At 44.7% G+C, this 14,484-nt stretch overlaps 2 protein-coding genes across 2 annotated transcripts; one reads left to right on the forward strand and one right to left on the reverse strand.

Moving 5' to 3' along the window:
* On the forward strand, positions 1 to 4,372 carry LOC136441021 (melatonin receptor type 1B-B-like). Its single transcript, XM_066437249.1, has 2 exons — positions 1 to 192; positions 894 to 4,372. The coding sequence occupies exon 2, from the start codon at positions 1,039 to 1,041 to the stop codon at positions 2,098 to 2,100; it is 1,062 nt and encodes a 353-aa protein (XP_066293346.1). The 5' UTR covers positions 1 to 192; positions 894 to 1,038; the 3' UTR covers positions 2,101 to 4,372.
* A 3,050-nt stretch (positions 4,373 to 7,422) lies between these two features.
* Positions 7,423 to 14,461, reverse strand: LOC136440014 (alpha-N-acetylneuraminate alpha-2,8-sialyltransferase ST8SIA3-like). The gene is made up of 5 exons (XM_066435755.1): positions 14,149 to 14,461; positions 12,778 to 12,919; positions 9,660 to 9,851; positions 8,610 to 9,164; positions 7,423 to 8,170 (listed from the first exon to the last, which is right to left on the reverse strand). Exons 2-5 carry the CDS (start codon positions 12,891 to 12,893, stop codon positions 7,873 to 7,875), a joined length of 1,161 nt encoding a protein of 386 aa, XP_066291852.1. The 5' UTR covers positions 12,894 to 12,919; positions 14,149 to 14,461; the 3' UTR covers positions 7,423 to 7,872.
* Positions 14,462 to 14,484: the final 23 nt, after the last annotated feature.

A 14,484-nucleotide genomic window follows, 5' to 3' on the forward strand; every position in this document is an offset into this window, starting at 1 on the left:
TAAGTGTCACGCAGTCATCGCACACCGAGCCAGTGTACTACAACAACCGGAACAGTTGAACGGGCCTGTCCTTCGTCCCGCATCATCAAGGTTTGATAGTGTATTGCGTGTAGTTCTCAGAATCAGGAAACTGCAAGAGGCTGCCTTGAGATCTGCAGCAATCTCCTAAAAGGTTGGTCCTCTGGACTCAAGGTAAGCCTGGCATTCTGCTTAGTATGTAGTTTTGACACTTACCTGAAAACTACAACGGATTTCGTTAAAGCAAATATTTAAACATCTATGTTTTATAAGGATGTTTATAGCCGTGAAATACGTGTAGGATGAACCAGTGTGCGACAGCGGTCATTTGGCGGTTGTCTCGTTCCCCTGCATGTCAATGCCATTCTATTTCAGGCTATCTTGTGATTCTTGTCTATCACTAATGCTGTGTGGGTTACGACCATTTCCACTAGAAACTGTGACCGCGCGGCGACCGCTGAGCGACCAAACAGTTGACAGATAGGTCAACTTGTGTGTTTCTTTTTTCGTTAATCACACTTGTACATCTCACATCATATTCCAATTATGAAATCAAGGGTCTCACGAATCTATGTTTGGTCGCTGTACGGTCGCTCAGCAATTGCAGTATTGTGGAAAGGTGGTCTTGTATATCGGCTGCCTTTCCTGGATTACGCCCGTATTCTGGAGTATAGATTTTAACCGATTATATCTATTTTTGATGAAGATGGCAACATAGATTTTCCTTCGTGCAAACGCTTGTCATGGTCACGATGTGCTAGGGATGTCACTTCAACATTCAAACGGACCTTTCGAGAATGTGCAAAAATTGTCCGCAAGGAGACAGTGTAGAGCTGCGGGTTAGTTATTTTCCTTTCTTTCTTTCTCTTTGTCAGGGAAGGCCATGTGAACCAATAGGAGACAGCGACAAACTGTGAAGAAAAAAACTGGTTTTAGAAGAAAAAAATATCCTCGGAATATCAAAGGCGTGTAGGTGGGAAAATCTGAGACAAAACTACTAGCATGATAGACTAAGAAACTATGTCAATCGACTCTTTCAACCTCTCAAATTCCACGGCGTCAACAAGAGAACCCACAATGGACCAGCTAAGCAACGTGACGTTACAGAACGACGAATTTAACGAACACGCATTCCAGGTGTCGATCGTCTCGGTCATGGCCGTGGTCGGGACCGTGGGGAACAGCGTCGTCCTCGGGCTCCTGCTCACCATCTGCCGAGGAGACACCACCGCCACTCCCTTCGTCATCAGCCTGACCGTCGCAGACCTCGTCGTTTCGCTCGTCATAGACTCCTTCCACATCAAGGGGATCCTCGATCCGGAGTTCTTCATCGAGCACACCTTCGTCTGCCGCACGGTGGGAAGCCTGTGCGTCGCGGGCTGCATCGCTTCTCTCGCGACCGCCGCCGCCATCAGTATCAACCGGTACATGTGCGTGTGTCGGCGCGCCCTGCACGACGCAGTCTTTACGGACCGCGGCAATGCCCTCATCGTGTCCATCGTCTGGGTCTACGGCGCCTTGTACGTGATTCCGCTGTGGATAGGGTACGGTGGCGTCCGATACGACTTGAAGACAAAGAACTGCATGTATGACCGAACCAACATCGTCTTTACCCTGATATTCATCATCGTCGGGCACCTGATTCCTACCGTAGCCGTCTTTGCAGCCAACGCAAAACTCTTCCTGTACGTGAGAGACGTCAAAGAAAAGGTGAAATCGCCCGTGGTCAGAAGAAAACTCCTGCAGGAGGAGTTGAAAGTCTTCAAGTCGCTTGGCATCCTGTGCGTCTACTTCGTGCTGAGCTGGCTGCAGTACGCGGTGGTCGTGGTGTCCGACCCGGGCGACGTCTGGCCAGCGGCCGCGCACTTCCTCAGCCTTGTGATAGCCCACACGAGCAGCAGCCTCAACGCCGTCCTCTTCGCGGTGACCAACAGCAACATGAAGAAGAAAGTGAAGAAGCTGTGCAAGTTCACCAAGTGTATCCCAAAACACCGGAACAAAGTCACTACCGACCAGATGAACACGTTCCATCTGCGCCGCATACACGGGCAAGGGCACAGACCGTATGACGTGACGGTGTAAAAGCTTGACAGAAAAAAAGGCGAAAACTGATAAAAGTCACGACAAAATTTTTAGGGTAGCTCAAGGCATGCTCACGTATGCTAGATTTTAATGTCATTCTGTATAATGTTTCTAATCTAATGTCCAATGGTCAACGTCCAAAAGTATCCACACACACGCACATATACACGCACACATCACAGACACACAAACTGGAACCCTACCGATAGGAAACATTCTGAAATGCTTTTTTATGTACCAAATGGAGCCGTGATCGGTGAAAAATGAATTGTTTTGTATTCCCGTGTTCCTGTTTCTCCCCAGATATCTTCCCTTATCAATAAGAGACTTAATCATATGTTACCCGCACTTTGGAACGAACTTTGTAGCTTCTTGTAATCTTGCAAAGCATGTGATGAAAACGCAGTATGTATGAGGACGTATGACTGTAGTTCGTTAATGAAAATGATTCCCTGTACATGATTTTCCTTTTATTGTAGCACGGTACATTATGTGTATGATTACATCTTTGTGTGTATAGAATCTACACGTTACAAAATGTACACAAAGGCCGTACACGCATGGGGCATTGTTGCTGCAGGCACAATTGCAAGCCTGTCATTTCGTTTATAAAGGACAGCAGCACTGTTAAACTTCAAATGGAAAAGACTGCGCGGATATATACTATGGCATTTCTGCTTGGGAGGTCGTTACTGTAGGCAAAGTCGTAAGCATGGCGTTTTGTCATTAAGGACAGTAGCACTGTGTTGAAAGACCGCGTGCTCTTATAAGAAGATCGCAAGAAGATGGCAGCATCTCCAACCTGCATGATGTCGAGGACAAATTGTATTTGATGCTCATGTTTTAAGTGCACAGCGGTACAATCCCACAAAGCCCCAGGAGGCTACGGTAGCTTCATGATTGATGAGCCAAATAGTTTTACCCAAATAAGATGCTGCTTTTGGAAGATTGCCAAAAAATATAACTGAGTTATTGTTATACTGACTCGAAGAGAACAATAATGTAAATATAGTGAAGTAATTATCTATGGTACACGTTTGGAAGATCTTTTACCTTATAACTACAGCAGGTATTTGTTAAATGCAATTTGACATCTAGCAGTTTATGTCTTATTTAATTGCACTGTGTGTGACTGTTACGCCATGTTGCACGTACTGACAGAAGGGAGTCATGGTGAAAATCAGCAGAGGTATAAATAACTCTAGCAGGATAAGAGGCGGTGCACAGAGATCAATCTGATGTGTTTCCTCAGTCGATAACATCACCTGCGGCTAAGAGCTATTGTGTTACACTGCAGTGGATCCAATAACACACTCTCCAAGCAAAGAGTTTCGGTCGTAGCCACGACTTCTTTCACTTCCCACCCTCGACAACAACTTTGACAGAATTGCCCCGCCCTGTCGCGTTTGGAGGTAGAGGACAGGGAGGAAAAGGAAGAAAAAATCGCGGCAACAAAGTAACATCACCTGGGGCTAAGAACTGCAGTGGATCCAATCACGTAATCTCCAAGCAGAAGTTGCAGTCGTGGACGAGATTTCTTTCGCTTCCCCCCCTCGACATCAATATTGAAAGGTGGCAGAGGTAGAGGGAGGAAAAGGGCAAAAAAAAAGAATCGCGGCAACAAAGTAACCCCCGACCGAAACCTCTTCTGGAGAGCACCAATAACGTACGACTACTTTTCACGGACTGTTAAATATTGATGGCGTGAAACATCTAGGGTGTAAATCCCGTGTTATCGGCAGTGAAAAACCGGCATCGCAGTAGTAAAACGAATGGTTCCGAGTACTCAGGGGATCTTGTAAATCCTTGCGATGAGACCGTTACGGATATTGATTCTAAATGAAACGCCATTGTGGTAGACTTACCGCTGTATGATTCTGAAAATGACACCGCGGGTCAGAATGTAACTCAGTTGTAGCACTCATACTAGACGTGGATGGAAGCAGATAAATGGTGCAATGTAACCTCGTATACATATGTATGTAACTTCACGGTACTTACGTATGACAGGCCAGTATTGATTGTAAAATAATGATTACAGGTGCACACTGTACGTTGACTTACTGTCACCGCTGTGACCTAACATGAATAAAAGAAATCTGACCGATTTAGTTCCTTTTGGCGATAACGATTTTCTCGGCAATCCAATCCTTCTTGTGCTTACAGGGCTTATGAGGTCACTCTGACTTAATCATATGGATGATATCCCCGTGCGCATCAATTTTCATCCTTTTCCAAAAAAAAAGGTTTGCGACCATACAAAGAAGCAAATAAAGAAGCTGTACACGTACAAAACCACAAAGAAGCGGCAAAAATGAAATGAGAAAATATATTCTGTCGCTCGCAAAAAATATCAGGGAAGCGGGCACAAATGTTGTAGAATGCCTCTATCCCTTCGTATTGCTTTTGTCGTAAACGTAGTTCTCGTAATTAAGCTGAATAATGTATTATGTTGAGCCAAGAAGAAAATGCAAAAGAATTTATTGTTTAACATACAATACCCTGCTGTGCTCAATCATTTGTTCAACGTTCCTGATCACATGAATTTCATAACGAAGGCAACTTTTTTTCACTCTCTCGCAGCAGTTTTTTTTTCCGCTGCCAACCAACGCATGGGGCCTTTGCTATCAACAGACAGGCTAAGCCCTCCCAACAAGTCATAGGGCAAGCCCGTCCTCAGCAAATCCGCCACGCCAGCCGATCGCCTAGGCATTCGTAAAAACAAATAGCACTAAGCGAACATAGCTATGCTCTCGCAGCAGTTTTGAAGTGCCTAGAGGATGTCATCCATGTAATCAGTATGGCCTCCAGTAAGGTGATATTCTTGTAAGAGATTGTTCAAACCCTACGGTATATCCAGTTTCCAGACACTGGGGTCTGAATTGTGCTTTGAGAGATGAATGATGACCGTTTCCAGGACCACCCTCATGTAATTGGTCTCCATCCATTAAACGCTACAGGCCACCAGCCGACGACAGGGGCCATGGTATAAAAATCAGCCATGACCGTGATCGAGGACCGGTCACGGACCTTCTAAGCTGCCGTTAAATGTGAAATGAAGGTGGGCGGTAGGTCCCATACGTCGTCATTCATTGTCTATCCGAGTGCCTTTCTATAGTTATCTGGCCAGAGTCCCGCGCGATAGATATTGCAGAGAGGGTGCAAACTTTGGTAGCGGGACATGTGGCTTTCCCGGCCGAGGGGGCTATCGTCTAGCGCAGTGGGACTGGTATTCGGGTTAGCGTGGGACAAGCCTAGTATGCCTACTTGAGCTCCAATCCGTCAGCTCTATTTATATGTGTAGGGTAGCTGATAGGGCTAACGGTCTGGAGCTACAATATAGGGATGGATACCAGGCTGTGTGGGACGCCCAGGCGGAAGAAGTCATTGTTGTTAGAATTAGAGCCCTTGTCTCTTCTTTAGACACCACCACCACTGTTGCTACTGATGACAGCGTGTATTCGGAGGGGTTTGGTGGTTGCCGTCTTCACTGCACTGGCATACATAAAACATGATAAATGGCGAGAACTCTCTAGATGATTATAAATACCAGTGATATATGGTAGTACGCATGATGTACCATCGCCAACGTACGTTGAGGTCTAACCATTTATCAGGAGACCTTGACAAGAAATATGAGTTGTTTTGAACTAATCCTCACCATTAGCATTACTGTCACAACTAATACAACCTAGATAATAAATAGACCATGCGAAGCCACAGGATTTAAAAGCAGGCCATGGAAAGAATCGCATTCTCCAAGGTCATAGTCCGGTAGTTTGAGACAGATATTACTCGAGATCCATCAAACAGGGAGTACACACGGCGTACATCATGTGAAGGGCATAAGATGAAAAAAAAAAACACTCACATATTCACGCAATGAAAGCGCTGATTAGAAAAACATCAAATGTTTGTCGCTCTGATTCATAACTGACAATCAGCATGCGGGCAGAGTTTGTGACAAGATTGAGGAAACACGTCAGTTTTATCAAGGACATTATGTCCTTGGTTTTATATGGCGTGTGTCTGACGACGTAATCATCACAAACGAAAGACAGGGGCACGTCTCAGATTAGGAATGTCTCTCCTCCTCGTCTCTCCGTTTCTGTTGTTAACAATTCTGTTTCTGATCAAACTTGCTTTTGTTAAAGGAAGCAAGTTATACTTGATTGACCAACACAAACTTGTGCAGCAAGATGACAGCACGAAAACGCATTTATACGTACCTTTGTTGACGTTCAATTAAAAACAGTCTCTTTATCTCATTATCTCTCGTCTATGTAAATTTCCGACCCTGGCAACGACTTCGCAAATAGAAAATTACACCTTGAATGTGAAGTAGCCAGACTGCGTTGGACAAAGGCTCAATTATATGAAACGACCTCCTGTACAGAGTTTAACGGCTGGTTCTTTGACTGATGGGATGGAATACGTGAGACAACAAACGTCAGCACAAAGTTTAAATGTGCACTGTCCGCGCATAGGTAACATCTACTAACATAACTGCTGCAAGAAACAGACGAGCCTGGAGACAGCTGGCCACCTTCGTTTCTACCCCCCCCCCCCCCAACGACCTGGAGGTCAAGGGACTAGGTAGGTAGGTAGGTAGGTAGGTAGGTAAGTATAATTACACCACCCTGAAAAGATATGTCCAAACAGATCTCCAACCCAATATCCCCCAGTATAATACACTCCTGTATATCTAAACTGTGCATACCTGGGGGATGCTGCACCAGAGATCTCTCAAGCACACTGTTTTTCAAGGAGACGGATTTATGTAACTCGGCGGATTAATGTTAATGGAGGTTATGTTAGTGTGGTTCCCCCTAATGGCATTCTTCGTGAGGTTATCTTGCTTGTTTATTCATATAATAAGTTGTAAATAGATAAATAAACAAACAAACAAACAGATAAGTTCTTTACCTGTCTGTATGTTGGTTAACTCAATTGCTACCATCTCTGTTTGGAGATATTCTACAGTTTTTTTCTGTGTTCATACATGTAGGCCCTCCAAGACAATTGAAAACAAATCTGTCAAAAATATTCCCAGTCTCCTAAAGAGTCAGTTTGTAATGTCGATATACAAGATTCTTATCACAAACCAACAGAATAGACATAATATGGAATAGAACTTTTTGCAAATAAACTTCTAAATGAACAGCTAAGACACAGCAATGTGTGTTGTATATGATTTTAAATATGCATCTCGCTTTTGCGTGAAAGATAAAACACGCAACACGTTTCTCACAAGCCACCGAGCTGCCTTCAGCATGCTGAGAACGTACTTTGATTGCAGATTCATCTCATCGCCACGCCTGGTGCAGGTGGATATCCAATAATGATCCTTTTTATTTATTTGTCGAAAGGGGCCGTCAGCTAAATCAATCACTACATCTTTATTTGATCTTTATTAAAGGAGTGCGGTCAATGACCTGTGCATATCACACTTACCAGCATGTGCATAATACAGGAAGTTGTCTTCCCTTTTCTCATTGGCAGGAAATCTGACCATAAAATTTGACAATGGAGTGATCTACATGTAGTTCTGTTGTCCATCTAACGTTTTATTGTGGAGGTCATTTCCGAGGACGTCTAAAACGACGTGTTTTAGGCGATGGTGCTCTATGGGCTATTTTGGGGTTGGGTGTAGTGTGTAGATAGTTTTATATGAGCAAGCAATCCTACAAACAGGCGAAGTGACACGGCAGCGCCTCCACTGGACCAGTTGGCATACTGCTGTGAAGGAAAATGAAATGTCTCTACGATTCGTTAGGGGGCGTTGCACTGATGCCTCAATCGCGCTATCCTTTTGATGTCCATGTCCTTGAACACTACCTCGTACTCCTTGGTCATGTTGTGGATTCCCCCCATGCCGTACGTGTAGTTGTACGTACTGTTTGGCTCGTAGTAGTGGTAAGGGATGGGCGTGCCCCTGGGGCTGATCTCACTCGGGTAGTAGCCGTACATGTTGACGTGCTTGCACATGGACAAGGCGGTGGTCAGGAGCTGGAGTCCAGTAGTCAGTCGAGCTTCCACAAGCTTACTCCTACTCTTTAACTTCCAGTAGCTGTCGTGAAATAAAAGAAAAAAACGCTCAATTTTATGAAGATGTAAGTCTTTTAAAAAGGTAAATGTAATCTGAGGAAGAAACCCGTACCTGTTATCTATTAGCCTAGCATCTAAGTTGAATGATTGGAGAAAGATTTAGTAGTTAGTGTAACTAGGATTTCCCCATTCCTCTTCCTGCCAAAAGGCCGCCTGAAAGTGAAGGCATAAGTTGTTCCTTTTCTGTTAGTATTTGCTTATACAGTCAAACCTGCCTAAGGCGACCACGGGGGGGGGGCAAGGAAAGTGGTCGCGTTGGCCAGGTGGTCGCTAAATGCTTGTGCCTATGGGGAAATTTTCGGGACCGAGAAAAAACGGTCACCATGGTCAGGTGGTCGGCTTGAAAAGGTGGTCGCCTAATCAGGTTTGACTGCAATTACAAAAATGCAAACTACACTCACATGTTTACAGTCTTCGCCCAGATCTTGGACGGAAATAGCGGCTTGACCAGAATGTCCTGTCTGGACATGAGAAACTCGCTCAGGATCTGGACATCCTTCGCGCCCCTGACGGTGACAAAGATGGGGATTAGGAGGTAGCTGTATTTCAGTTCGACCATCTTCTGCACGAAGTCGTCCCTGTTCTTCTCCGTGGCCAGTCGTCCATAGTAGATCCTGAGGATGCTCGGGTTCATGGTGGTTAGGTTCACTTTTCTCCCAACATCCTTCTCGAAACCTCGGATGGGCGGGAGGTTACATCTGAATACGAAATCTGAAGAGTCGATCTCGGCACCACAACCTGAGTTCAGGAGGATGCCGCCGTTGCCCACGACACTGCAGGTGTTGAAGAGCTTGCCTTCGAAAGGAGGTTTCTCCGGGAAAAGGTTGAAGAGGGTGCGGGTGAGGCGGAAGATCTTCCTCGGTTCCTGGTCGTACGGGAAGGCCATCCCCACCCACGTGTTCCACTTGGTCATGGCGATGTTCTTCTGTAGGTGACACACGTCCTCGATGTCAAGTCTGTTGGAAGAACTTACAATTTGTCATAATCTAACAGAGTTATGTCTTGTCCAAAACAATAAGGTAACAAATCTAATGGCAAGTCGGGTTATTTTTGGGCCCGGCCGGACCCCGAATCATTTTAGCCCGGACTTAAAATCAACGCGGGAACCGGTAACAAATAGACACCGTGAGGTTTTCAGTCCACCGGGACAAATTTGTGGCTTTGAGGTCCGGCCGGGACTACACCCCCAACGGGCACCGGCGCAATTTGGACTATAGCATTCATCAAGTTCCTAACAGCCATTACACTGGTCAGGCCCCTAGGAGGAAGCCCAATCAGTCCCTGGCAGCGAGAGATTGTGTAATACTGCAGGTTAATCTAATGGCATATTATCATAAACGCACACTTGCTGTAAGTCTTCAACAAGCTTCTGAATAATGTAAGTTAACAGCAAATGAAAGATCTCCAAAAGACGATGCGTTGCTATACTTTATTGCTTAGACGATACGTACCTTATCTTTGCTATTCTAGCGTCGTTGAAGGTCCAGAGCGGTTTGGCCGTGGTGTGTCGGTGTGTCTGATTCCAGCCCTCGTGCCTGAAAGGGGTGTGTTGTGAGATGTCCCTAATCCTGGACGTTACCGATGTTCTGCTAAGCTGCGTGATCTGCCGTATCTTAGGTGGTGAAGGGGCCGGAACTTTTGTCCTGAGTAGGTGAGACAGTGTAAAATGACCAAATGTCGATCTAAACTTTGTTTCTACCCCAGATAACCGAGTCTTTGGCAAAGTAGGGGGAGGAGGCCTCCAGCCTGGCCCGGAGCGTCTCAACTGTGGGAGACAACACGACCGGGCCAGGCAGGGCGTTCCACTGTGGTATTGTACGCGGTGAAAAATGGTAGGCCAAATAGTTGCATGCATCTCAGATTTTGGCGACTAAAAGTGGCGACGACTTGTCAAGTTTCCGACGAGTTCCCCTAGCACTCACACTGAAGCGCGACGCATTTGGAAATGAAGCCCTGCTGAGCAGGATACGGAAACCGCAGTGGTGCCGCTGAATCAAGAACCAATGTAAAATTACTAAAATGCATCAAATAAGTATTGCAGTGATAAAAGGATGCCCAATTATGACACTTGGCGCAACATGATTAACATATTATGAAATATAAGCATAACGTTACGCTACTTTTACAATCATTATGGCAGAAATTACCAAAACGAACTGATACGAACGATATACCAGATTTCACTTTATCATGTGTTTTGTATCATGTATGTGTAATGATATATGTTTATAGATCTATTAGAGCAAACAAACCTTGAAGCTGACTTTTCACTTTTTACCAAATAAATGACACCTTTTGGCGACTGATGGAGACATATTGGCGACTAATGTTTCTAATAGCGGGCCAATATTGGAAACTAGTTCGCAACTAGTTGGCAACTAGTTTTTAACTTGCAAAAAAATAGCCACCGTAGGAGACGAATTGCCGTTCATGGGAAACTACTCTTATTTTAACCTCCTTGTACTTGGCATCTGTGCGAAACTAGTTGGCGACTGTCATTTGCAACTGGTCGCCAACTAGTTGCATCCCAGTGAGAGGGGCCCTTTAGGCAGCGCGCCTGGCCACGCGCAGATAGTGCATCCGAGGTTGAACCCTTGACAGCATGCACTCAACATGAAGTCTACATGTGAGGTCATCACTGAAAAATATCCCAAGAAGCTTAAATGCGACTCTCTCGACGGACTTACCGTGTAGCTTAAGTGGGGGAGGTATTACTGGGTCGCGGTAGGTCGCGTCGACAACTGATGATCATGCATGTCCTTTGTCTTTTTTTGCATTAGTTCAAGCCTGTGCTTCATCTATTTCATTGCCGTCACTCGCACAGCCACAGAGAGCCGCCGTTTTCGTTTGTTTGCTTCAAAACTTGTAATGGCATTTTTCATTGCAGACAACAAGGTGATGAATTATATCACTTTTCGAACGTGTCTGCGCACAGAGAGTGAGTAGAGTGACGATTTATATGTCTATCACCATATTCTCAAGAACTTCCTGTCATTGCACGCCCCGGTAAGCAATTTCCATTCAATAAGAGAAGTAATAGGTGAGTGTGCGTGTGTGTGTGTGCGTTTGCGGGGGTTGTTTTTGACATCAAATCGACTTTTCATTGCAAGTCATGGCCCATAAATGCAAGTTAATTGTTGGCACTAACCACGCCTATCTAAACTAGAGAGGATTCCAGTGTAGTTTGAGCCAAAACTCCCTTTGCAAATGCACTAATCATCATCATCAGTCGACGTGCTTACGTAACCGTTGTTTAATAGGGGGGATCTGACACATCAAGGCGCTGCCGAATCATGATTTGCTAAAAAAGGAGCTAAAATTGTAAGAAATTACACGACAGCGCAGTTCTAAGCAATGCCAATGGATACCGGCCACCATGCATAATGAACTACGATTCTGCTATCATCTCCAATAAATGCCAAGACATGCGGTCGTACTGTACATTACAGAAAAAAATACAAAATCATTTTACTGCAACATCTCTTTAGACATGAAAAGCTTCGCAGCGTAGAAAGCACTGCTTTGTAATTCAAGTTCTGTATGTTCAAAATCATTTACGATTTTCATTTTCACGTTCGAAGTGATAAATGTTTTTTGCAACAGCATAATCCCATTGAACTAGCTGGTTAGTGCGGAGTATGGCATACCCTCCACCGGGCCTTCCTACGGGGATGTGGATCGTAGAATTCGGCAAAAAAGGGAATAATTGGCCAGCAGAGTCAGTACACGGTAAGGTCAATAATTCGCCTGCGCTTGCAAATGAAACCCTCTGGTGGCCAAACTTCCCTGGCAAATATTCTCCCTAAAGCTGGCGTAGTTAGTCTGGTAGGGACTAGTGTATATGCATGGGAGCTGCGGTAAAACAAGGACCTTGGGTAAACTGTGATGACACCCATGATACATATGGAAGACAACAGGTACGTGAACTGGCATGCTGAATATAAGAAACTGTCACTAGGCCTAAGAAAACAAATTGTGTTTCCGGTTACCCGACCAACCCTAGATAAATCTACCGACCCTAGCCTTTTAATGGTCGACTAGTAGCAAGGTACCTAAAATTTTCGAGCGAAAATTCAAACAGAATCCAACATCTCTTGCATAATCTCATACAGAATTCCTGTATTTCGCACTGTTAACAGATTAATGATAAGGCTTTGAGCAGTTGATGTAGGAATTTGTCGTAAACATTGTACTTCTCTGTTCAGTTAATTAAATGTATATACATACTCGTACGATGTATATCTGTACATATGATATATGCTATCATATATGTAAAATACCAGTGCCCCAATGCATTCCAGTTTTACCATGTTAAACTGCATTTGTTGAATGACTTCGGCCGAAATCTGCAACAACAAAACCAGAATTCCTACCTGCCGACCCTGATTTTTTTTAGTATATATACCGTAACCGGAAACACAATTTCTTCTTCTTAGACCCTTGGAAGTTCACCAATGGCGATATGTCGACAATACTACGCAGGTACGGCCATTTCCTTGCCAAGATGTGTGATTTCACATCTACAACATTACAAGTAGAGTATCTTTTTAAAAAATCGGACGAACGTACCATTCTCTCTGCAGCTGAAACAACTTTCCGGCACCGTACAGTACCAGGTAGGCCATCGGTAGGGAGAGGAACAAGACCGCGCCGACCACGTTCTTTCTGCTCCGCCTCACCAACATGGCAACCCCGTCTCTCGTGCAGCTACCTGTAAGGTCACAGTCGACACGAGCACCATGTAATCCTCCGGCGGAGAATCCAAAACCACTCCAAGTAAACGAAGGGGGTTGCAACAGCAAAAACAGAGATAGAGAGTGGTGTTACCCCTGCCTTTCTCATAACGAATGGTGCACTCTAGCGTTGTAGTCTATGCATCAATAAAATGCACCGCAGTTCTCAGTTGTACCAAGAACAATTCATCTTCCTTGCATGTGAATCAGATGATCATTTCAAGTCACTAAACACAAAGGTATGTGAATAAACGTCCAATAGACTGTGACGTTAAGTGGCCGCTCCTTTTATGGGTCAGTCAAAGCTATACAATAGAAAGCGCGGACGGCTTTATAAACCGTGCGGAATGAATAGTCAAGCCGGCGGTAAGTCTTCTCGCGGGAGAACTTGAATCGTAGTGCAGGCGCAGTTAAAAGCTGTCGTGGACATTTAACGCTCTCGGGGGAGACGTCCAACAAAAGACAGGCGCAGTTAACGTACCGGTCGCGTGTTCAAATGTCGGGAGCAATATTGTAAAGACGAGAAGTGCTGATGGAACATGAAGTGTGCGGTGAAATGTGAGAAGGAAGAAGGGGTTAGGAAATGGAGATCAAGGTCGACTTCCGTGTTAAATCACCACAAGACAAAGCCATTCGATTTGACAGGAAACCTCTATGTTATATAGATGGACCGATTGATAGTTTAGGGTATAGTCCGACGTTACGGATATATAGCATATTATTTAACGTACAATTTCACAAATTTTCTAAACATACATCCCGCGCACTTAAAAATGACCTGAAGGGGAAAAAATTTAGAACCTTTCCGTCATCAAAAATTTTACCGCGATCAGCCGAATACATTTTAGTCGCTTACCAATGTTTTCACCTTTAATTAGCCGTGTTCAGTGCATGCAGAACACCGCGGTGCCGTACAAGCGCTGGTGACGCCGCTGTATACCTGGGCGATTTTTTTCAAAGATAAATATCAGGACAAAGAACGTGGAACTCAAGTAAAATTACACAACACATACGAGCGACAACCACAGGACAACATTTGAGGTTTTACAAACACCTTGTTAGTTTGGATACTGTGCTTTTCCTGGAATTGAGGCGTATCCAAATGCATAAATAGACAACGTGAAAATAATCCAGTACCATCCTCAACACTAGTGTACAAAAATGATTTAATTTATGGTAATACTAATAGGTAACGATGAGCCCTTACCTGCTTCTTAATCCATTCAGTAAAAATGACGACGGTTCTTGTTCGGTGACAGCTTGTAGAACAAGTGCAGATGTTACCGTGCTCTGTCCAGACAATCAACGACGACTGAATATGTAAGTAGTGGTCCGGTGAAAACAAACTTTGAATATCCATGCAATGCAAGCGCAAATTACAGCACTAGGTGGTAGGAACCAGCTAAGGTCTAATAGGTCGGCACGCCCACACACGTCCTGTTGGCCGTTGGCTACTTTCTCCCACCACCACAGCGTATCCGGGCTGTCACATGTTTTTTAAAACATGTGACAGCCCGGATACGAAAAGAGTTAAGCTGAGGCA

The sequence above is a fragment of the Branchiostoma lanceolatum genome, chromosome 8 (assembly GCF_035083965.1).
Source record: "Branchiostoma lanceolatum isolate klBraLanc5 chromosome 8, klBraLanc5.hap2, whole genome shotgun sequence".
In the NCBI taxonomy this organism is placed as follows: Eukaryota; Metazoa; Chordata; class Leptocardii; order Amphioxiformes; family Branchiostomatidae; genus Branchiostoma; species Branchiostoma lanceolatum.